This window comes from Propithecus coquereli, unplaced genomic scaffold (genome assembly GCF_000956105.1).
Source record: "Propithecus coquereli isolate 6110/MARCELLA unplaced genomic scaffold, Pcoq_1.0 Scaffold281, whole genome shotgun sequence".
NCBI lineage: Eukaryota > Metazoa > Chordata > Mammalia > Primates > Indriidae > Propithecus > Propithecus coquereli.
Window position 1 is genome coordinate 590,966 of NW_012148408.1, and position 20,862 is coordinate 611,827.

Below are 20,862 nucleotides of genomic sequence, written 5' to 3' on the forward strand. Positions count from 1 at the left end.
GAGTACCATGGCGTCAGCCTAGCTCACAGCAACCTCAAACTCCTGGGCTCAAGCGATCCTCCTGCCTCAGCCTCCCGGGTAGCTGGGACTACAGGCACTCGCCACCATGCCCGGCTAATTTTTTCTAATTTTAGTTGTTTGGCTAATTTATTTCTATTTATAGTAGAGATGGAGTCTCGCTCTTGCTGAGGCTGGTCTTGAACTCCTGAGCTCAAGCAATCCACCCGCCTTGGCCTCCCAGAGTGCTAGGATTACAGGCGTGAGCCACCGCACCTGGCCAAAGTATTGTAAATCCATCTAATTCTCTGTGCTCTCTGCTATAACTCTTGCCCAAGTCATCATCATTTTTCTTTTTTTTTTGAAACAGAGTCTTGCTCTGTTGCCCAGGCTAGAGTGCTGTGGTGTCAGCCTAGCTCATAGCAATTTCAGACTCCTGGGCTCAAGTGATTCTCTTGCCTCAGCCTCCCAAGTAGCTGGGATTACAGGCACGTGTCACCACGCCTGGCTAATTTTTCTATTGTTAGTATACTGAAATGGGGGTCTCACTCTTGCTCAGGCTGGTCTCAAACTCCTAACCTCAAGCGATCCTCCCGCCTCAGCCTCCCAGAGTGCTGGGATTACAGGCCTGAACCCGGCCCATCATTTGTTGACTAAAATACTGCACTTAGTCTCCAAAGTGGTCCCTTTCACTCCTGTCACCCTCAAATCTAACTAAATTCCACACAGCAGCCGGAATGACATTTTAAAAACCCAAATCAAGGCCCAGTGAAGTGGCTTACACCTGTAATCCTAGCCCTCTGGCAGGCTGAGGCAGGAGGATCCCTTGAGCCCAGGAGTTTGAGGTTGCTGTGAGCTATGAAGACATGACATCACTATGCTCTACCCAGGGCGACAGAATGAGACTCTGTCTCAAAAAAAAAAAAAAAGAAAAACAAAAAACTGAAAACCCAAAACCCCCCTCCAAAACTCCCGCAAATCACATCAGACCATTTCTCTGCTTTAAAATTCTTCCCCTTGGCCAGGCGTGGTGACTTACACCTGTAATCCTTGCACTCTGGGAGGCTGAGGTGGGAGGATGGCTTGAGGTCAGGAGTTCGAGACCAGCCTCAGCAAGAGCGAGACCCCATCTCTATTTAACATAGAAAAATTTAGCAGGGTGTGGTGGTGTGCGCCTGTAGTCCCAGCTACTCGGGAGGCTGAGGCAGAAGGATTGCTTGAGCCCAGGAGTTTGAGGTTGCTATGAGCTAGGCTGACGCCACGGAACTCTAGCCCGAGCAACACAGTGAGACTCTGTCTCAAAAAACAAAACAAACAAACAAAAAAAACCAGGCTCCTCCTCTCACTAGTTACCTGGTTTGCATAGGTTATGTGACATCATCATCTGGAAAATAAAATCAACCTCACAGGGTTGCTGAGAGGATCAAATGAGAAAATGCATGTAAGGCACTTAGCATACTGCCTAGCAAATAGAAAACGCTCAATGAATAGAAGCCATTCTTCTTCATATATATTTATTTATTTATATATATTTTTAAGGACACGGTCTTGCTATGTTGCTTAGGCTGCTCTCGAACTCCTAGCCTCAGCTTGCTGAGTAGATTCTTCTGCCTCAGCTTCCTGAGTAGCTGAGACTACAGGCATGCACCACCCCTAGCCATATTATTATTTTATTTGAGCTCTGTGGTCAGTGTCCATAAAAGCAGTGACTACATCCTTCTTGTTCACCACTCTATCCCCAGTGCATAGCCCAGTATTTAGCACACACAAAGAGTTAAAAGTATTTGCTGAAGGAATGAACTATAAGCTAATCATACAAGTCTCCTTTTTTCTTTTTTTTTCTTGAGACAGGGTCTCCCTCTGTTGCCCAGGCTAGTAGAGTGCACTGGTTTCATAATAGCTCACTGCAACCTCAAATTCCTGGATGAAAGCGATCGTCCTGCCTCAGCCTCCCCGAGTAGCTGGGACTACAAGTGTGTACCGCTTAGTTTTTTTTTTTTCTTTTTGTAGAGACAAGGTCACTATTGCCCAGGCTGGTCTTGAACTCCTGGCCTCAAGTGATCTCCCACCTCAGCCTCCTGAAGTGCTAGGATTACAGGCGTGAGCCACTGTACCCAGCCTGTCTCAATTTTTTATCTTCAGTTTAGACTTCTCCTCTGAACCCCAGACTCAGATATCCAACTACCTGCTTTGTATCCCTACCTGAATGGCACACAGGCATCCTAAATTTTATCAAATTCAAATTAAAACTCTTGATTCCTGCCCCTGGACCTTTCCTTCCTCAGTCTCTTCCATCTCAGTAAATGACACCACCATCACCCAGTTACTAAAATCAGGCACCTGAAAATCATCCCAGATTTTTTCCTCCACTTCATAATAACGTATCAGCAAATCCTGTTTCTACCTCCAAAGTATTGTATTTTTTATTTTTATTTTTTATTCATTTATTTTTTTTGAGACAGAGTCTCACTGTGTTGCCCAGGCTAGAGTACCATGGCGTCAGCCTAGCTCACAGCAACCTCAAACTCCTGGGCTCAAGCGATCCTCCTGCCTCAGCCTCCCGGGTAGCTGGGACTACAGGCACTCGCCACCATGCCCGGCTAATTTTTTCTAATTTTAGTTGTTTGGCTAATTTATTTCTATTTATAGTAGAGATGGAGTCTCGCTCTTGCTGAGGCTGGTCTTGAACTCCTGAGCTCAAGCAATCCACCCGCCTTGGCCTCCCAGAGTGCTAGGATTACAGGCGTGAGCCACCGCACCTGGCCAAAGTATTGTAAATCCATCTAATTCTCTGTGCTCTCTGCTATAACTCTTGCCCAAGTCATCATCATTTTTCTTTTTTTTTTGAAACAGAGTCTTGCTCTGTTGCCCAGGCTAGAGTGCTGTGGTGTCAGCCTAGCTCATAGCAATTTCAGACTCCTGGGCTCAAGTGATTCTCTTGCCTCAGCCTCCCAAGTCGCTGGGATTACAGGCACGTGTCACCACGCCTGGCTAATTTTTCTATTGTTAGTATACTGAAATGGGGGTCTCACTCTTGCTCAGGCTGGTCTCAAACTCCTAACCTCAAGCGATCCTCCCGCCTCAGCCTCCCAGAGTGCTGGGATTACAGGCCTGAACCCGGCCCATCATTTGTTGACTAAAATACTGCACTTAGTCTCCAAAGTGGTCCCTTTCACTCCTGTCACCCTCAAATCTAACTAAATTCCACACAGCAGCCGGAATGACATTTTAAAAACCCAAATCAAGGCCCAGTGAAGTGGCTTACACCTGTAATCCTAGCCCTCTGGCAGGCTGAGGCAGGAGGATCCCTTGAGCCCAGGAGTTTGAGGTTGCTGTGAGCTATGAAGACATGACATCACTATGCTCTACCCAGGGCGACAGAATGAGACTCTGTCTCAAAAAAAAAAAAAAAGAAAAACAAAAAACTGAAAACCCAAAACCCCCCTCCAAAACTCCCGCAAATCACATCAGACCATTTCTCTGCTTTAAAATTCTTCCCCTTGGCCAGGCGTGGTGACTTACACCTGTAATCCTTGCACTCTGGGAGGCTGAGGTGGGAGGATGGCTTGAGGTCAGGAGTTCGAGACCAGCCTCAGCAAGAGCGAGACCCCATCTCTATTTAACATAGAAAAATTTAGCAGGGTGTGGTGGTGTGCGCCTGTAGTCCCAGCTACTTGGGAGGCTGAGGCAGGAGGGCCACGTGAACCTAGGAGTTCGAGGTTGCTGTGAGCTAAGCTGATGCCCTGGCACTCTAGCCTGGGTGACAGAGCAAAACTTTGTCTCAAAAAAAAAAAAAAAAAGTCTTCCCCTTACATGGCAAATGAATTCAACCCTTTTACCTCAGTTTAGGAAACCATAAACTGGTTCCCGCCCTACGTGAGTCACATTTTATATCATTTGTTACCTTGCCCACTACATTCCAACTACACTAGTGTTTTTCTTAGTTCCTTGAATACTCTGCTTTCCCACGTGAGAAACGTCACATATGCAATTTCCTCTGTCTGCAAAGCTCTTCCTTCACCTGCAGACTACTGGTGCTCATTCCTGGAGTCTTGGCTTCAAATCTCACCTCTCAGAATTCTGCCTGGTGGTGTACGCTTTACTCGCAGCCTGTTAATAACCTCATAACTGTTTTAACGATGTCTTGTTTACTGTCTAATTTTTCCATAGTCTGTGAGGTTCAAGAGGGAAAAGCCCACGCCTGTTTGGTTAGGACCCAGCGCGCAGAGGTGGCGCGCAGTACCCGTGGAAAGAACGAGAGAAGAGAGGAATCCAACAGCTCAGCGGGCGCACGGAGGCTTGCCGGGGGCGTGGCCTCCTTAGAGGCGGAGTCTCCCCACTGGGACCGGAAGCTAGGGCGGGGCTGCCCAGAGTGGCGCTCACGCCTAGGGGCGGGGCCAGCGGGGCAGCAGTGTCGCGGGCAAAGTTGAGGCTCATTTTCCCTGTCTCCCAGCACTTTCCTCCCCCCCGAGTCCTGGCTCACCCGAAGGCACCTCTCCCCACCACTCGGATCCGCTCGTACTTCTCCATCTCCTTTCTGGGTTTCGCTTCCGGAATCCCCCCACGCGGCGCGTGCGCGGGCCCGCCCACTCTAGGGCCTCGCCCCCTGCGCTGCGAGATGTTTGCGGGGCGGGGCGAGCAGAGCTAGGCGTGGGCTCCGCCTCGCGTCTGTCTTTGTGGATTTACGGCGTGCCAACCGCTCAGGCGCGCAATCACTTTCCTCTCGGGACGCCGTCCCACGCAGGCTCTAGGAAAAGGGCAAAACAATAAGACGCACCCCACGTGGCCAGCACAGTACCGGCTCCTTCCCACAGTCGGATCCGGCCCTCGCCAAACTCGTTAGACGGGAGGGATGCCCGCTCCCGAGAGTTGCCCCCAAAGGTCGGGTGAGGCTGGGAAGCGAGGATCAGACCTCCCCTTTCCCACGAGTGACGCTGTTTCAGGAGAAAGAAGCAGATTCTCGTTGGCACTCAAACGATGATAACCAAAACTGAACCGAGAGCAGGGTTAGTTTCGTGTTTGCCTAGGGAGGGGCCGGGGAAACCCCGGGTTGTGCAGATTGATTCACCTGGGGAGGAAATGACACGGGCTCCAGGCTGTGGGCACTCTCAGCTCCCCCTCCGCGCACACAGCGCTACAGTAAGGTAATCTAGGGGAGAACCTACTTGGGGGAAGATGGGAGGGAAGGGGAACGCTATCTGAAAGAGGCTGGGAGAGAGGGAAAGACCGCCGTTTGGCCGAGATGGTTCAAGGTGTCTGCCCAGAGGTAGGGGCTGGTTAGAATGGGCTAGACTCTGGCCAGGTCTTGACTGGAAGTGAGTTTAATTCCAGGTTCTCCCTGGCGCCTCCTGCTCTGCGGGAGCGCTGTAAGGAGGGATGATCATTCATTAAGAGTTAGCTTCGGCCGGGCGCGGTGGCTCACGCCTGTAATCCTAGCACTCTGGGAGGCCGAGGCAGGCGGATGGTTCTGAGCTCAGGAGTTCGAGACTAGCCTGAGCAAGAGCGAGACCCAGTCTCTACCAAAAATGGAAAGAAATTAATTGGACAGCTAAAAACATATGTAGAAAAAATTAGCTGGGCATGGTGGCGCGTGTCTGTGGTCCCAGCTACTCGGGAGGCTGAGACAGTAGGATTGCTTGAGCCCAGGAGTTTGAGGTTGCTGTGAGCCAGGCTGACGCCACAGCACTCGCCCCAGGCAAGAGAGTGAGACTCTGTCTCAAAAAAGAAAAAAAAAAAAAGAGTTAGCATCCCTATTTCAGAGTGGTCAAGGAATGTGAGGAAAGGGGTGTTTTATCTTCTGGCCCTATCCCTCGAAAGGGCGCCCAAAACTGCCCCTGTGGAATGACCACTGGGAGGGCTCCACGAAGGTCCCTCGGTAGCTGGCTCAGACCGGTGTCCGCTGGCGGACAAAGCTGTCCTGTGAGCAAAGAGGAGTACAGAGGTGGAAAGCAGCTCACCCGGGGCATTCGTGCTCTTGCCTAGAAACCAACGGGCCTTGTTTGACTCAGGAGCCCCACAGGGGTTAATGTGTAACCTTGGAGCCATTGGGGAGGCAGAGCAAACACCCAGATTGCTTGGTCCCTGGTTCCTCACGCCTAAGATTTCTACCTTCCTCCCTCTCGCAGCACCTTTCCCCTCGCTCCCACTTCTCCCCTCCCCTCAACTTCCATTCTCGCCTCCCCTTACCCCCAAATCCCCACACCGCTTCACTTCTCCCATGGGTTCTCAGCTGCTCCATTCGGCCAATGTCCCTAACTCCCCCAAAAGCAATGGCTTTGCCGGTTTGGAGGCAGGAGGGGGACCCTGTGCCACAATGAGGACAGCCTGACACCTAGTGGCCAGAAATCGCAACCGCTGCACGTCACTGGTTGGAGAGGGTCGCCGCAGCAGTCTGGGCAAATCGGCAGTCTTCCCCGCCCCAGCCTCCAGGGATCCGGGCAAAGAGGGCTGGGACTGTCTGAGGGAGGACTGTGACAGCCGCTCGGCCCCAGGAGCCCAGGAGCGGGCTGTGAGGGGAGGTGGTGATGAGTTACTCAGCAGTTCCTAAGCACCCACTCATGCGGGGCGCGGACAGGCAGGTAAATACGGCCGTCTCTGGACAGAAGAAGACAGGGATCCAGTGGAGCAATAGCGTCTGGGCGGAGCCCAAACCGACCCCTCCCCAGTACCCAGGTTTAGGGGACGAGGTGAGGGACGGGTACCGCCCAGCTCTGCCTAGAAAGGAGTAGAAGGCGGAGAGAGAGTTCTCGCGGTACCCGCCCGGGGCTGGGGAGCCGGTGGCCCGGGGGTAGTGGGGACGCGGGTTAATGAGGCCAAGCGAGCGAGGGCTGCTGGGGATTCCGTCGGCAGTCGGGAGGCGCCAGCGAGGGGTGCCTTGGCGGCGGCACCCCCAGGACTGCCCCTTATTGCCCGAAGTCCGCGGGAGCCAGGCAGGGCCCGGGGGAAATGGGGCCCGCGTCCTCCACACAGCAGAGGCGCCTGAGGGGCGGGGGCAAGCGGGCGGGGCGGGGCGGGGCGGGGGCGGTGGCCCGACGGGGAGCGCAGGGAGGAGCGAAGGGGCCTAGAGGGCTTCGCGAGTGCTGTGTCGGGCTGGCGGCCGGCTCGAGAGGCGGCCGTGGTGGACTAGCCCGAGACAGATCCCCGTTTCCAGAACAGCCCGGAGAGGTGGCCTAGAGGGCGGACAGACAGCAGGGAGGGCCAGCATGGCCCCACTGCTGCACCCCGCCCTGCCGCTGCTCCTGGGCGCCACGCTGATCTTCCGGGCACTCCGGCACGCGCTCTGTCGCCTGCCCCTACCGGCACACGTGCGCGCCAACCCCCTACGCACCTGGCGCTGGCACAATCTGCTAGTCTCCTTCGCCCACTCCATTGTATCAGGGACCTGGGCGCTGCTGTGGTGAGTGAGTGGCTGGGGAAATGAAGTGGCGAGGGGATCCTGCACGGGGCGCTGGGGTGGCTCCCGTGCTACTACCCCCTCACTCACCGGCGGGCTGAAGGCCATGTTGTCTCACCTGATTCCCTGTTTGGACTCTTATCCAACCAGGAGCCGCAGCGGCCTCAGGCGAGGAGGAGCTCACCTGGGAAACGAGGCACCCGGGTTTTGGCCAAGCCCCTCCTCGCTCCAGGCAATATCGCAAGCCCAGGGTCTCCTGGGACCAGGGGTAATGGGGAAAGTGAAGGTCCCTGGGGGTGCGGAAATGAAGAGAGCCTCCCCTCTTTCCGCCCTTGCAGTGTATGGCAGACCCCCGAGATGCTGGTGGAGATTGAGACGGCATGGTCGCTTTCTGGCTATTTGCTTGTTTGCTTCTCCGCAGGTAGGTCTTGCCCAGAAAGTGGGAGTTTGGGGACAAGAAGAAAGCTGCTTGTTCAGTTCCCTTTATGACCTCCTCCCCCATCCATTCCCTAGGGTATTTCATCCACGACACGGTGGACATCGTGGTTAGTCGTCAGTCTCGAGCTTCTTGGGAATACCTTGTCCATCATGTCATGGTAAGAGAGAAGCAGGCAGTGTGCTATAGGCCTAGTGCTGGTGCTAGTGGTCTCAGGCTCGTCTTTCTGAACCTGGGAGAAGGCCATCTTTTCGTAACTCCCTCCCACCTGTGTATTACTTCCCATGCTAGGGTGCTGGGGGGTGGTAGTCTTTGTACTCTTGTTCACAGGTCTGAGGCCAGCAATCCATGATCTCACCTACTACCTCCTTAAACAGACTGGAAACATCACCCAGAGCCAGAACCTGTGAGCAGGGATCAAAGTCTAATCATGTTGGAAAAAAGAAAAAATTCCAGAAGGAAGAAATTAGGGATTTTCCAGCCATAATTCTGGTGGTCAGCTTCTCGCACCAGCTCCCAGGAAAGCCTTGGCATCTGGGTTCCCTAATCTCTGTTCTCTCTCCCTCACCCTCTAGGCCATGGGCGCCTTCTTCTCAGGCATCTTTTGGAGCAGCTTTGTTGGTGGGGGAGTCCTAACACTACTGGTGGAGGTCAGCAACATCTTCCTCACCATCCGCATGATGATGAAAATCAACAATGCCCAGGATCTCCTCCTCTACCAGGTCAACAAGTATGTCAACCTGGTCATGTACTTTCTCTTCCGCCTGGCCCCTCAGGCCTACCTCACCCGTTACTTCTTGCGTTTTGTGGGCCAGAGGACCCTGGGCACTTTTCTGCTGGGTATCCTCCTCCTGCTGGATGTGATGATCCTCATCTACTTTTCCCGACTCCTCCGTTCTGACTTCTGCCCTGAGCGTGTCCCCAGCCAACAACACAAAGACAAATTCTTGACTGAGTGAAAGACACAGAGCCTGGGACTCGTGGCAAGGACAGCAAACACAGCCAAGAACAGAAACAGCCTCACATATAAGCTGGGACTTAACCCCAAGCCTGGGCGTCCTCTGGGGCCAGCCTCTCCACCTTCAAAGCCTGCACCCACACTATTGAAAATACTAATGAAAGCACTCCTCTGAAGTCCTTGTCCTTTCTTGGGCAAGGGGTGAGGGAAGCAGACAGACCGGTTGGACATAGTAGATGGGTGTATGAGAACTAGGTGCTACCAGAAAGCCAGCCAACCCACACTGCCCTGAAATTGATGCTAATGAAAACTGAGTTTATCCCTCCTCTCCTGCAAACTCTAGGCATTGGTGTCGCACACAGCCCCTTCCAGGGATAAAGTGGTTCTTGTAAAGCTGCTTGTTCTTTTCCTCCCATGCTGGAGGCAAGCTGTAGTTTTCCTAGACAACTAACCCTAGTCAGATTCACAAAAGTCTCTCATACCTGAGCTCCTACCACCAGGAATTATAACAAGTATGGTGGAGTGATAAGGTGTCACAAGAGGTTAAGTACAAGAGTCTTGTCCACAACTGACCCTTTGACCACCTCAGTACCTGTGTAAACCACAGAATGCCCACCCCCACAAATCCAACCACAATCTGACATAAAGACAAGAAGCACAGATAAGGTGAAAACATATATATTTAGAATTAGCCAGTTGGACTTGGTTTAGATGATCCCAATCTGAAAAACAAAAGGGAGCTTTGTTATTGGAGCTGAAATGTTAAAATTAAGCTGGAATGTCATGGTTAAAAAGGAAAATGAGGGAACATAAGGGTAAGGCTTATTAAAGATGGGGTGCAGTCAATTATGACTCATCAGCAAAACTCAGACTTTGGTCACTAATAGACACATCACTCACACCCAGGGGGGCGGGTATTAAGGAGTCTATAGGAAAGGAAGCTTACTTTGTTGGCAACATCCAAAGCATCATAATCGGGAGCCAGTCGAACATATGCCTTCTTCTCTCCATCAGGCCTAGGGTGGAGAGGGAATCCTCAGTCCCTGCTGCCCTCACTGCCCCCATACCCTCCCCCCTTGTCTTCTGGCATTTAAGTGGTTCCTTTGTTCCTGTCATTCTTTTCCAGATAATTATCTTTCCCTCATTTGCCCTGTGGGGGCTAGAGAAGCCACAAAGCCAATTCCCTTTTATGGGAATCATCACAGGTCATTTTAAGACTTAAACCAAGAATATCTAATATGAACTGTCTAACTCTAGTGGCCTCTGCCAACAGAGGTAGGGACCAAAAAAATGAGTACCAACCCTATAAATCAAGTCCTAGAAGGACATTTTCCTCTGGTCTATACTCCACACAAAGGACTATAATTACAGCAGGAGTGCTTGTGTCTCAAGGATGGCACCCTGTGTTTTGCAAGGAACTTTACAGCATACAGGTTTTCTGGCTTCTGACTGTGGCCTGGCCTCCCCATCCCTTAGGGCTCCACTTACCTGATCAGGGTGTTGACCTTGGCCACATCAATGTCATAGAGCTTCTTCACAGCCTGTTTGATCTGGTGCTTATTGGCTTTGACATCCACAATGAACACAAGTGTGTTGTTGTCTTCTATCTTCTTCATGGCAGACTCAGTGGTCAAGGGGAACTTGATGATGGCATAGTGATCAAGCCTGGGGAAAAGGCAAAATGGGGTCATCTGGCCTGGGCCTAGCAGGATGGGTTGTCTTGGGGAGCTCAAGCCCAGGAAAGCCTAGGTGCATCAGACAATGAGGTAGAATCACTTTGGTCAGACTTTGGTCGCTTTATAATGTCATCATCTGCACCCAAAAATCTAAGGGCCTGACAGCCCAGCAGGGGGATAGAACCCCGTGCATTTTCTTTCACTTGAAAGGCTCTCATTCTTTAAATTATTAAAGAATCATCTTTTTTTTTTTTTTTTGAGACAGAGTCTCACTGTGTTGCCCGGGCTAGAGTACCATGGCATCATCCTAGCTCAAAGCAACCTCGCGAGCCTGGGATCACTCTGCCTCAGCCTCCCGAGTAGCTGGGACTACAGGCATGCGCCACCAGGCAGCAACGGCGTCTCGTATATATGTGTAGTTGTCCGATTAATTTCTTTCTATTTTTAGTAGAGACTGGGTCTCGCTCTTGCTCAGGCTGGTCTCGAACTTCTGAGCGATCCACCCACCTCGGCCTCCCAGAGTGCTAGGATTACAGGCGTGAGCCACCACGCCCGGCCAAGAATCATCTTTTATTTAAATTCTTTCATTTGCTAGAGTTCTGTGTTGGTGCTTCACTATGACACTGGATCATACATTTTTGCCTCCTTTAGTTGCTGGTAGTGGGTTCTATGCTCGAGGGCCACCAAATCTTCTTGAGAGCAACTGATTACAAGCTCAGGTTAAACTTGCAGTAGCTTGAGCACACACAGCTAGAACATAGCTTTCCACCTGAAATTCAGAGAAACCATGCTCTGTTTATCCAGACACTACTTTCCTGTTTTGAAGCTAGATCAGGACTCAATCTCTTACCACATTAAATTCTAGGCCCAAATCGGAGGAGAGTCTATTAACTGCTTTCCTACATGGACACAACCCACTCCATTCTCTTTGGAAACACTGGAAGCAGCAAAAACTCATTGGTAGCAACTACTAGCATGGCTCTACTCTAATCTGTGGTCCCTGAAGAGTCAGTTATTACCAGTAGTTTGATACCAAAAAAATCAAGTGCCCAAACTTTTTGCCCATTCCACCCCCATTCCTTGAGCACAGTGTGAAAATTTGGGAGAACAAAAAGAAACTTCTGTACATCACTGCCCAATACAGATAACCGAACCCCCATTATCAATCAAGAATCAACCCATATCCTTACTCTTAAGAGACTGTTCCCTACAGCAGTAGATGCCACAAGCAAGGAACTAAAGCTGGAACTTGAAGGAGGATCTCTTTAATTCTACTTTATACTCTCAGAAAAAAAAAAAAAAGGAAAGGATTTTCAAACCCTGACCACATGTGAAGTAATCATTAACCTAACAGAAAACTCTGGGTCGATTTAAACAGAATTCCTGCCAGTATTGTAAAAAAAATTCTCTTGTTCTTAAATAAGACAGGAATAATCTCATATTCCCGTTACAGAAGCACATTAGGTGCCAAGGTATGTTTGAGAAGCCATGCTCTAGGGGCGGTAAATTTCCAAATTACCAACGGAAGATACACCCAAACATCTTTTCACGGGTAAGGGGGGAGTACTGACTTGTTTCTCCTGGGAGCGCTCTTCCGAGGATATTTGGGCTGCCTCCGGAGCCGCAACGTCTTTGGCCGCCGGAAGGTGGGTGATGTACGGATCTTCTTTTTTTTGTGGCTGTGGACGCCTTTTAGCACTGCCTTCTTGGCCTTCAAAGCCTTTGCTTTGGCTTCGGCTTTCGGAGGAGCAGGAGCTGGTAGAGAAGGAAAGAAAATTAGAGTGCTGGATTCAGAAAATCGCTCACTTAACGGTCTCAAGATCTGTCTTGGGGCGCCCATGGTCACACGTGCATCAGTGGTTCCTTTGAAGACATCACAAGTCTCAGGAGATTAAGATTTTTCCATCATATGCACGATACTTAGGGCGAAGGTGACCAACTTGGAGTAACTCCAGGGATACGACGAAACAAAAAAAAGTAACCAGCACTGAACGAACACTCGATACTTGTCAAGATGTGTGCTAGGACTTTTATACATACCATAGCAAAACAACGGGGAGTGGTGGGCATATAGTCCCGTTTAAAATGAAACGGAAGAAAAATGAGAAAAGCAGAGGACACCAATTCCTCACATGCCTGAAAACATGGAGCGCCAGCCTGTGCAGCTTCCCAACGCCGACTATCCGACTCTCTCGGGAAGGCGATGCCGGCCGAGTTCCCTCACCAGTCCCCTTCACCGGGACCCAGCCCATGCGGCTGGGCCCACGCGGCCCACGGACGCCGCAGCATGGCCCAAACGCGGGAGACAGCTCCGTAGCAGGGCGCTCTAGACCTAGCCCAGCCGCCGTACTCTTAATTCGTTCGCTCTGCAAGGATCCCAGGCAAACCAGCTGTAGTCCCCATCCCCAACTCACACACACCTTCCTTCTTCACCTTCGGCGCCATCTTGTGAAAAGGGTCTCTGGGGCCCGTTTCCACGGGCTTATAGCGCCAAATCTCACCAAAGACTCGCGATGCTTTTTACTTAGAGCTGATTGCATAATCTGTAGAGTGGCGCACGCCGGGAACGGTAGTTTGATTAAATTGCTCCGCGAGAGGGATTATGCATGCGCTATCCCGCCCCTCCGAAAGCCGTAAAGCTTCTTGGGGGTTGTAGTTTTTTAAAGACACGTGTTTATTTGCTCACGCCTGTGGGACAGCAGGCTGCAGTTCAGGTTTGGTCCAGGGCGCTTCCCATCTTCAACAATTTCCAGTCTCAGAGAAGACAGGATTGCACTGTCAGGAGACGGGAACACTGCCAGCCAGAAAGAATGCCATTAGAATGACTCGGGAAGTTGGATGCAGTTAAGTTCTAGAGCGTTAGAGCAGGATTTTCCCGGTCTAACTTCTTAAACAACATCTGTAGAAATTGAGGTCCAGAGAGGGATGTGGATTATCAACAACACAGTGATTTGGTGGCAGAGAAAATCGAGTCAGGAGGGGGAGAAGTATCAGAAGAGATACAAAGCTGCCACATCTGCCCCCTCTTTATCCGTGACACTGTTAATTTTCCTGCGTTTTTCTGATAATACTCTTGAAGAAGTTCTATCAATATTCCAAATACTCCCCCCCAAAAAGAAAAAAACATATGCCAAATACCCAGCGCACAGATTTCTCCAGTATACAGATTTCTCCAGTATTCTCTAGTTCTTCCTCTGAAAAATTTCACTCACAGTCCCCTGCCCTAAACTAGTCATCTCTTTCCTGTCCCAGTCATCAAATTCAGTTCTGACACAAAGTTTCTTTTCTTTTCTTTTTTTTTATTTTTTGAGACAGAGGCTGACTCTGTCGCCTGGGCTAGAGTGCCATGGCATCAGCCTAGCTGGGCTCAAGCAATCCTCCTGCCTCAGCCTCCGGAGCAGCTGAGACTACAGACAGGCACGCACCACCATGCTCGGCTAATTTTTTCTATTTTTAGTAGAGACGGGGTCTTACTCTTGCTCAGGTTGGTCTTGAACTCCTGGCCTTAAGGGATCCTCTCGCCTCGGTCTCCCGGAGTGCTAGGATTACACGCGTGAACCACGGAACCTGGCCCAGAGCAAGGTTCCATGATGCTCAGGTTTGCTTCTCTGAAGGGGCTGTGCCTCACCCACCCACACTCCGTCCTTTCTGTGTTCCCTTTCCAACCTAATGGAACCAGAGATGTCCCCTTAGACAGCGAAATTGGTTGTGCCCCTTTTATCCTGAAAGACTTTGTAAAAAGGAAAAATTGTTCTTGGGGGAGAAGATTCCAATGGGGCTAAAGCAATGAACGCCCATACCAGAGGGGAGTCCTCGTGTTCTAGAGCGGTAACCACCCCAAAGAGCTGTGTTTCCCGTCCACTTAGCCTGTCTTTATCCTCCATCGAGAGAGGTAGCTTGGTCTTCAGCTTTCCCATCCTCCTAACTACACAGCAGCCTTAGAGGAAAAGACACCAGACTTCGGACGTCTCTCTCCTCGGTGGGTACCTCGTTCCGACTCTGGTACCAATTTTATGCGATCCTCCCGCCTCCCGAAACCCCCAGGGCAGAAGGGCGAACGGGGGAAGACTGTGAGTCACGTCCCAGGCCTGGAGTCGAGGAGCGAAGCGCCGCCTCTCCTTGGGCCCCTTCTCTCCCCCTTTCCCTTCCCCGCGGGTTCCTGCCCTCGCCAGATGCTGCGCAGCCATCACCGATTCCCCATCACCAATTCGGCCGGGTAAGGATCCCTACGAAGGCGCAGCCCGGCACAGAGATGCAGGGGAGAGCAGCCTGGGGGACAGGCTCCAGCCTCGCTGGGGGCGGTCCTGGTGCCCGGTGAGGCGTCTGGCGGGGTAGCCAGAGCCGGGGCAGCGTCGTGGGGAGGAGAGGAGGGGGAGGTGAGGGCGGGCTGTGAGGACCGGCGCTGCCCGGAGAGGGGACGGGGGCGGCCCTTCTCCAGGAATTTCCGGGGATCGAGTTACAGCGCTGGCGGAGCCAGAGCGGAGTGAGGCGCGAGATCTGCAGCTGGACTGGGCCCCTCGCCCCCTCCTCTAGCGGCCCGCGGGCCGTGGCTGCGCCACCCCTGCCCACACTGACCCCGTGTGGCGGGGCCGCTCCGTGCCCCACGGCCGCTCTGTTATGGTAGGGCCGTCTCAGCCCCGAGTTGACGTCGGGTCTCCGCGGCCCCGGGTTATTGTAGGAACTATCCGGCCCCGCGTTATTGTAGGGTCTACGCGTGCCCGGGCCCCCCGCGACGGGACTCCCCGTCCCCAACTGGTGGCCGAGGGGTCTCCTCGTCCCCGAGTCGTTTTCGGGACACCCCGGGCCAGGGTGATTGTGGGATCGCCCCGGCCCCGGGTGATCGTCTCTTCCCCGTGGCCTGCGGTGGTCGTAGAGTCTCCGAGACCACGGGCTCCCGTAGGCTCCCCGTGGCCCCGAGTTATAGTCGGGACACCCCGACCGCGAGTGATTGTCGGGTCTCCACGGGCCCAGGTCGCTGGGGCGGATCAGGCCTCTCAGGGCGCCCCCCAAGGCCGCAGGCAAGATGAACATTCTGGCGCCGGTGCGGAGGGACCGCGTCCTGGCAGAGCTGCCCCAGGTAGGCGCCAGGGCCACGTCGGGCTTGTGGCTGCAGCGAGTGTGGGCGGGGAGGAGGCGGCACCATACCAGTTAGAGCATTGGGCCCAGCCCTGCAGCCCAGCTAGGCCTCCTGCTTCTGGGTGGTCCCCGCACCCCACCCCCACCCAGGCCTCTTGGCTGCGGGACTAGCGCCAAGAGCGTGTGAGCCCCATTCTTTTCCTTCCCTCTCACTCAGTGCCTGAGGAAGGAGGCCGCTTTGCACGTGCGCAAAGACTTCCACCCCCGGGTCACCTGCGCCTGCCAGGAGCACCGGACAGGCACCGTGGGGTGAGTTAGGGACACCCATAACAAAGAAAGGAGATTCCCAGACACCCTGTAATCATAGCAAGGGTACACAACCACTTCCATGGGGCCCCATTTCAGCCCTTGTGGGCTATATGGTCATTCCTCTTTAGAAGCCACTGTGTTCTCCTTTCCTCCCAATAAGGTGGTTGTTCGTCCTATGAGATGGGGTGGGGTAGAAGGGTGGCAGCTGGATTCCTGACATAGAGAAGGCGTCCAACATGGGGAGGTGGTCACCTGCTCAGCTCCCCACATACCATCCATTGAGCCTCGGGGAAGGGGCTGGCCGTGTCTACAGGGAGGAATCTCATCATGAGTTAATAGAGGTAATACTAATAACACACTGATCGAACATTTATTAGTACACATTTACTGTGTGCCAGGCAGTGTATTGGGTCCTTTTTTTTTCTTTTTGAGACAGGGTCTTGCTCTGTCACCCAGGCTAAAGTGCAGTGCCACCATTATAGGTCACTATACCCTTGAACTCCTGGGCACCAGGGATCCTCCTGCCTCAGCCTCCTGAGTAGCTGGGATTATAGGCGTGAGCCACCACACCTGGCTCTGCTACTGTCTTTTATTGAATAGAAAACACTATCACTTAAGAGGCATTCTGAGCTGGTTATCTATAGTCCCAGCTACTCAGGAGGCTGAGGTGGGAGCATCGCTGGAGTACAAGAGTTCGAGGCTGTATTGAGCTGTGATGGTGCCACTGCATCCCAGCTTGGGCAAAAAGAGTGAGCCCCATCTCTAAAAAAACAGACAAAACTCTCCTTCTTCCCAGCACATCTGTCCAGGCAGCTCCCTGGGAGGCCTGGTGTCTATGGTAACCTCAGCTTGGGTGCAGCTACCTTTCTGGACCTAGTAGGGAGCATTGGAACTCCCTAGGGTGAAAGAGCTGGTGCCCACTCCCCTTGCTCACTCTTATGTCCAGCAGATTTAAGATCTCCAAGGTCATTGTGGTCGGGGACCTGTCTGTGGGGAAGACTTGCCTCATTAATAGGTAAGGGGGTGCTGGAGCTGGGCTAGGCAGGGTGGGGCTGAGCCTAGCCTGGTGGGCTGGGTTCCAGATCAGAGCATTTGGTGCCACCTCAGGTTCTGCAAAGACACCTTTGATAAGAATTATAAGGCCACCATCGGAGTGGACTTTGAGATGGAACGATTTGAGGTGCTGGGCGTCCCCTTCAGTTTGCAGCTGTGAGTGCTTCCTCAACCCCTTCCAGCTATCCCTTCCCCCAGCACCTACACCCTACCACCCAGTCCCCACATACCTGTGATCACTCCTCCTTCCTCCCAGTTGGGATACCGCTGGACAGGAGAGGTTCAAATGCATTGCATCCACCTACTACCGAGGAGCTCAAGGTAAGCGGCTGGGTGAAGTGGGGTAGGTGGGTCTGAGACTGCACCTGGCCTCTAATGTAGAGCTGGGGGGATTGGGGAAATGAGCCAGTAATGTCTTCCCCATCAACCTGGGGCTGTTTCTGCCACTCTTCCAGCCATCATCATTGTCTTCAACCTGAATGATGTGGCCTCCCTGGAACATACCAAGTATGTGAGGATGCTGCAGTATAATGGGGCACTCTGGGAAGAGAGGGTTCAGAACAGAGGGGTGGTCAGGGAAGAAGAGGCCTGCATCTAAGACCAGAGAGGAGCCAATTGGTCATATGGATGGCAGCAGGAGGGGCCCATCAGGCTCACTTGTCCCTTGATTTCCACCATCTGTGGCAGGCAGTGGCTAGCTGATGCGCTCAAGGAGAATGACCCTTCCAGCGTGCTTCTCTTCCTTGTGGGTTCCAAGAAGGACCTGAGTGTGAGTGTGCCAGTGGGGGGACTTCCCAACTTGCTGAGGGAACCTCTCATCTGACTCTGGCCTTCCCTCAGACTCCTGCTCAGTATGTGCTAATGGAGAAAGATGCCCTCAAGGTGGCCCAGGAGATTAAGGCTGAGTACTGGGCAGTCTCATCTCTCACTGGTGAGTCAGAGGCTTTGGGCCTTCTGCTGTGCCATTCCTGCCTACTATCCTCTCACTCTCACACCTCTAGCTGAGCCCAATGCTCCTAGACCTGGCACTGCCCCTGAGCACCTCTCTGTCCCCTGTGCCAGGTGAGAACGTGCGGGAATTCTTCTTCCGTGTGGCGGCACTGACCTTTGAGGCCAATGTGCTGGCTGAGCTGGAGAAATCAGGGGCCCGGCGCATTGGGGATGTTGTCCGTGAGTGCCCGCCTGGCTGAGGGTGGCGGAAAGCAAGGGGACCCTCCAGTCCCTGCTTCACGTATTTTCCACCCTTCTTCAGGCATCAACAGTGATGACAGCAACCTCTACTTAACTACTAGCAAGAAGAAGCCCACATGTTGCCCATGAAGGGGGAGGAGACTGTCCAGAGACTGCCCAACCCTGGGGCACTGTGCCACCCTGACTTCCCCAGAGCATGACCCCTAGACATTTGCACTGACTGTTTTTCCAGACCAAAGAGCTGCCTCTTTGTGGCAGTGTCCCCAGAGGAGTAGCTGGGACCATGCTAGTCACTTCCTGCCCCAAGGCAATGCCAAATACTGGATGTCCCCCTAGTCCTCTGGGGGCTCTCCAGGCTGCCCAGCAGGTGCTGAGGGGAGTGTCTCTGCTGCTTTTGCTCAGCCTACTGGGCCCTTTGGATAGGAGGATGCTTAATGATTCCAGCCTCACTGTGCCTTATGCATTAAAATCTCTTTGTTGTTAGCACTTTGGGGGCTGGAGTCCTTTGTTGGGGAAGAGGGATGTGGAATGGTCAGGGCTGTATGGCCATCGTGGGACTGAAGCTGCCTACAGGGATTCTGGCCATCCCTGGCCACTGGGCAGGTTCAGTCAGGCTGGGAGCTCAGAGATCAGGTTTGGGGGCTGCACTGGGCCCTCATGGGTGAGATCTGAATGGCTGGCTTTGAGGGCCCTTTTCCTCTTGTCCATCACCCCCAAATGTGCCCTCCTACTTGGTGCTTACACCCAAATTTCCACCATTGCATAATTTTTTTCCTTTTTCACCCTTTTCCTGCCTTTCCTTTTTTTTTTTTTTTGAGACAAGGTCTTGCTCTGTCTCCCAGACTAGAGTGCAGTGGTGTCATCATAGCTCACTGCAACCTCAAACTCCTGGACTCAAGCGATTCTCTTGCCTCAGCCTCCCAAGTAGCTGGTACTGCAGGTGCATGCCGCCTGCCACGTCCAGCTAATTTTTCTCCTTTTTGTAGAGATGGGGTCTTGCTCTTGCTCAGGCTGTCTCAAACTCCTGGCCTCAAGGGATCCTTCCGCCTCGGCCTCCCAGAATTCTAGAACTATAGGCATGAGCCACTGTGCCTGGCCTTATGTCTCCTTTTTTTTTTTTTTTTGAGACAGAATTTCACTCTTTTGCCCGGGCTAGAGTCCCGTGGCGTCAGCCTAGCTCACAGCAAACTCAAACTCCTGGGCTCAAGGGATCCTCCTGCCTCAGCCTCCAGGTAGCTGGGACTACAGGCACGTGGCCAATTTCTTTCTATTTTTAGTAGAGATGGGGGTCTTGCTCTTGCTCAGGCTGGTCTCCAACTCCTGAGCTCAAACGATCCGCCCACCTCGGCCTCCCAGAGTGCTAGGATTACAGGCTGAGCCACCGACCCGGCCATATTAACTTTTTTTTTTTTTTTTTTGAGACAGTGTCTCACTCTCTTGCCTGGGCTAGAGTGCCGTGGCTTCAGCCTAGCTCACAGCAACCTCAAACTCCTGGGCTCAAGCGATCCTCCTGCCTCAGCCTCCCGAGTAGCTGGGACTACAGGCATGCACCACTATGCCCAGATAATTTTTTCTGTATATATATTTTTAGTTGTCCAGATAATTTCTTTATATTTTTAGTAGAGACGGGGTCTCGCTCTTGCTCAGGCTGGCATATTAACTTTTATATGGGGAAGAGTGACCCAGCCTCTGGCTGGCTTCCTGTTGACATCTGATCCAGAATTCTAGATTGGCTGAAAGTGCCTCAGACATCTGAGCCAACAAAGGAGAACAACACATGGGCCCCCTGTCATCCTTAGAGGCCATGGAGGGCCAAGATTAGAACACAGATCCTTTAGGAAAGGCAACCCCATACCCCCCAAGAAAGAACACAGATTCTGGCTTCAGTCCATTCCATGCCTGGCGTCTCTGCATGCCTCCCTTCTCCTGGCTGCCCCACGCCTGCTGTTCTTAAACCCTCTGGAGCTACTGTGGGTAGGAGGACCTGGGCAGTGGCCCTACCCACTCAGGACTTGGGTCTGGAAGAAAGCGAGGGTTGAGATTAGGCAGAACAGTAGCAGCAGCAGCAGGAGGGACCCTTGATGGCCCTGGAAAAAACAAGGTTTAAACACCATCCTTTCCCCTCCTCTTCATCCTGGCTTTGGAAGCTAGTGGCAAGAGAAATTGAGGGGTGTGGTGTGTGGAATGTCGGTGGAATGTCAGTGGTGCGCCTTTCTTTTTCACACTCTCCTGTCATTGATTTTTCCATCTCTGTTCCCTCACAACACTGCACCCCTCACCCTTGCCTTGCACGGAGCCTGTTAACACAATGTGTGTGTGTGTCTGTGTGTGTGTGTGTGAGTGTGTGAATGAAGCCTTTACCACAGTCCTGGGGTGGAATGTTTGTGCTGGGGGAGGTGTGGGGAGTTCTGTGTTCTGTGTGGTGTGAGGGGCGTGTGCATGTTGTATTAGTCTATGCGTGGTGAGTAGATTTCCTGTGTGTGCTGTGTGTGATACATGCATGTGCAGAGTGTGTATGCTGTACTTAATTACGGGTGTGAGGGGTGTGTTGTGTTACTTGGCATGAGATTGCCCTGAATGCAGCCTGCCCTGCACACCGGATGGGACAGACCTATGGAGATACAGACTCTTGATTGGGCAATATTGTCTCTAGGACAGAGTGCCCCATGGGGGCCGGGAAGGAAGGGTTGGTGGCGGGCGAGGGGTGGCGCAGGGGTGGCTGCCTCTGGTGGCCCGGGGTCTGGCAGCCACAGGGTGGCCGGGAGCTGACTTC

At 52.7% G+C, this 20,862-nt stretch overlaps 4 protein-coding genes across 9 annotated transcripts in view; 2 read left to right on the plus strand and 2 right to left on the minus strand.

Moving 5' to 3' along the window:
- NEK8 (NIMA-related kinase 8) overlaps positions 1-4,543 on the minus strand; it is an 11,218-nt gene extending 6,675 nt beyond the window's left edge. Inside the window, exon 1 of the mRNA XM_012648244.1 lies at positions 4,481-4,543. Coding sequence (XP_012503698.1) covers positions 4,481-4,527 — 47 coding nt within the window. The 5' untranslated portion in view covers positions 4,528-4,543. The remainder of the gene's footprint in view (positions 1-4,480) is intronic.
- Positions 4,544-5,056: 513 nt separating this feature from the next.
- Positions 5,057-8,960, plus strand: TLCD1 (TLC domain containing 1). 3 transcript variants are annotated; one of them, XM_012648246.1, is made up of 5 exons: positions 5,164-5,263; positions 7,148-7,393; positions 7,541-7,811; positions 7,904-7,986; positions 8,402-8,948. In XM_012648246.1, the coding sequence occupies exons 1-5, from the start codon at positions 5,240-5,242 to the stop codon at positions 8,783-8,785; spliced, it is 1,008 nt and encodes a 335-aa protein (XP_012503700.1). In that variant the 5' UTR covers positions 5,164-5,239; the 3' UTR covers positions 8,786-8,948. The 3 variants fall into 3 exon arrangements, with proteins under 3 accessions (XP_012503703.1, XP_012503700.1, XP_012503702.1); XM_012648249.1 differs by lacking the exons at positions 5,164-5,263; positions 7,148-7,393 and adding an exon at positions 5,057-5,141 and having other exon boundaries at positions 7,729-7,811; XM_012648248.1 differs by lacking the exon at positions 5,164-5,263 and having other exon boundaries at positions 7,024-7,393; positions 7,729-7,811; positions 8,402-8,960.
- A 486-nt stretch (positions 8,961-9,446) lies between these two features.
- RPL23A (ribosomal protein L23a) lies at positions 9,447-12,952 on the minus strand. Its single transcript, XM_012648250.1, has 5 exons — positions 12,881-12,952; positions 12,032-12,215; positions 10,273-10,449; positions 9,731-9,800; positions 9,447-9,506 (listed from the first exon to the last, which is right to left on the minus strand). The coding sequence occupies exons 1-5, from the start codon at positions 12,903-12,905 to the stop codon at positions 9,492-9,494; spliced, it is 471 nt and encodes a 156-aa protein (XP_012503704.1). The 5' UTR covers positions 12,906-12,952; the 3' UTR covers positions 9,447-9,491.
- Positions 12,953-14,531: 1,579 nt separating this feature from the next.
- On the plus strand, positions 14,532-18,578 carry RAB34 (RAB34, member RAS oncogene family). 4 transcript variants are annotated; one of them, XM_012648253.1, is made up of 11 exons: positions 14,532-14,676; positions 15,334-15,537; positions 15,754-15,845; positions 16,795-16,860; positions 16,953-17,054; positions 17,155-17,219; positions 17,354-17,405; positions 17,586-17,667; positions 17,739-17,829; positions 17,961-18,068; positions 18,151-18,578. In XM_012648253.1, exons 2-11 carry the CDS (start codon positions 15,484-15,486, stop codon positions 18,216-18,218), a joined length of 780 nt encoding a protein of 259 aa, XP_012503707.1. In that variant the 5' UTR covers positions 14,532-14,676; positions 15,334-15,483; the 3' UTR covers positions 18,219-18,578. The 4 variants fall into 4 exon arrangements, with proteins under 4 accessions (XP_012503707.1, XP_012503708.1, XP_012503705.1 ...); XM_012648251.1 differs by having other exon boundaries at positions 14,538-14,676; positions 15,459-15,537; XM_012648252.1 differs by having other exon boundaries at positions 14,538-14,676; positions 15,459-15,537; positions 17,586-17,643.
- The last annotated feature ends 2,284 nt before the right edge of the window (positions 18,579-20,862 follow it).

Excerpts from the sequence above, each read along its gene's own strand:
- RPL23A (XM_012648250.1), bottom strand. The coding sequence starts at position 12,905 with ATGGCGCCGAAGGTGAAGAAGGAAG. Across the intron at positions 10,450-12,031 it reads AGCGCTCCCAGGAGAAACAA|GCTTGATCACTATGCCATCA; the intron begins GTCAGTACTCCC and ends CCTTTTCCCCAG. Across the intron at positions 9,801-10,272 it reads AAGGTCAACACCCTGATCAG|GCCTGATGGAGAGAAGAAGG; the intron begins GTAAGTGGAGCC and ends TCTCCACCCTAG.
- TLCD1 (XM_012648246.1), top strand. The coding sequence starts at position 5,240 with ATGGTTCAAGGTGTCTGCCCAGAG. Across the intron at positions 5,264-7,147 it reads TTCAAGGTGTCTGCCCAGAG|AACAGCCCGGAGAGGTGGCC; the intron begins GTAGGGGCTGGT and ends CCCCGTTTCCAG. Across the intron at positions 7,812-7,903 it reads GCTTGTTTGCTTCTCCGCAG|GGTATTTCATCCACGACACG; the intron begins GTAGGTCTTGCC and ends TCCATTCCCTAG.
- RAB34 (XM_012648251.1), top strand. The coding sequence starts at position 14,633 with ATGCTGCGCAGCCATCACCGATTCCCCATCACCAATTCGGCCGG. Across the intron at positions 16,861-16,952 it reads AAGACTTGCCTCATTAATAG|GTTCTGCAAAGACACCTTTG; the intron begins GTAAGGGGGTGC and ends GTGCCACCTCAG. Across the intron at positions 17,830-17,960 it reads GGCAGTCTCATCTCTCACTG|GTGAGAACGTGCGGGAATTC; the intron begins GTGAGTCAGAGG and ends CCCCTGTGCCAG.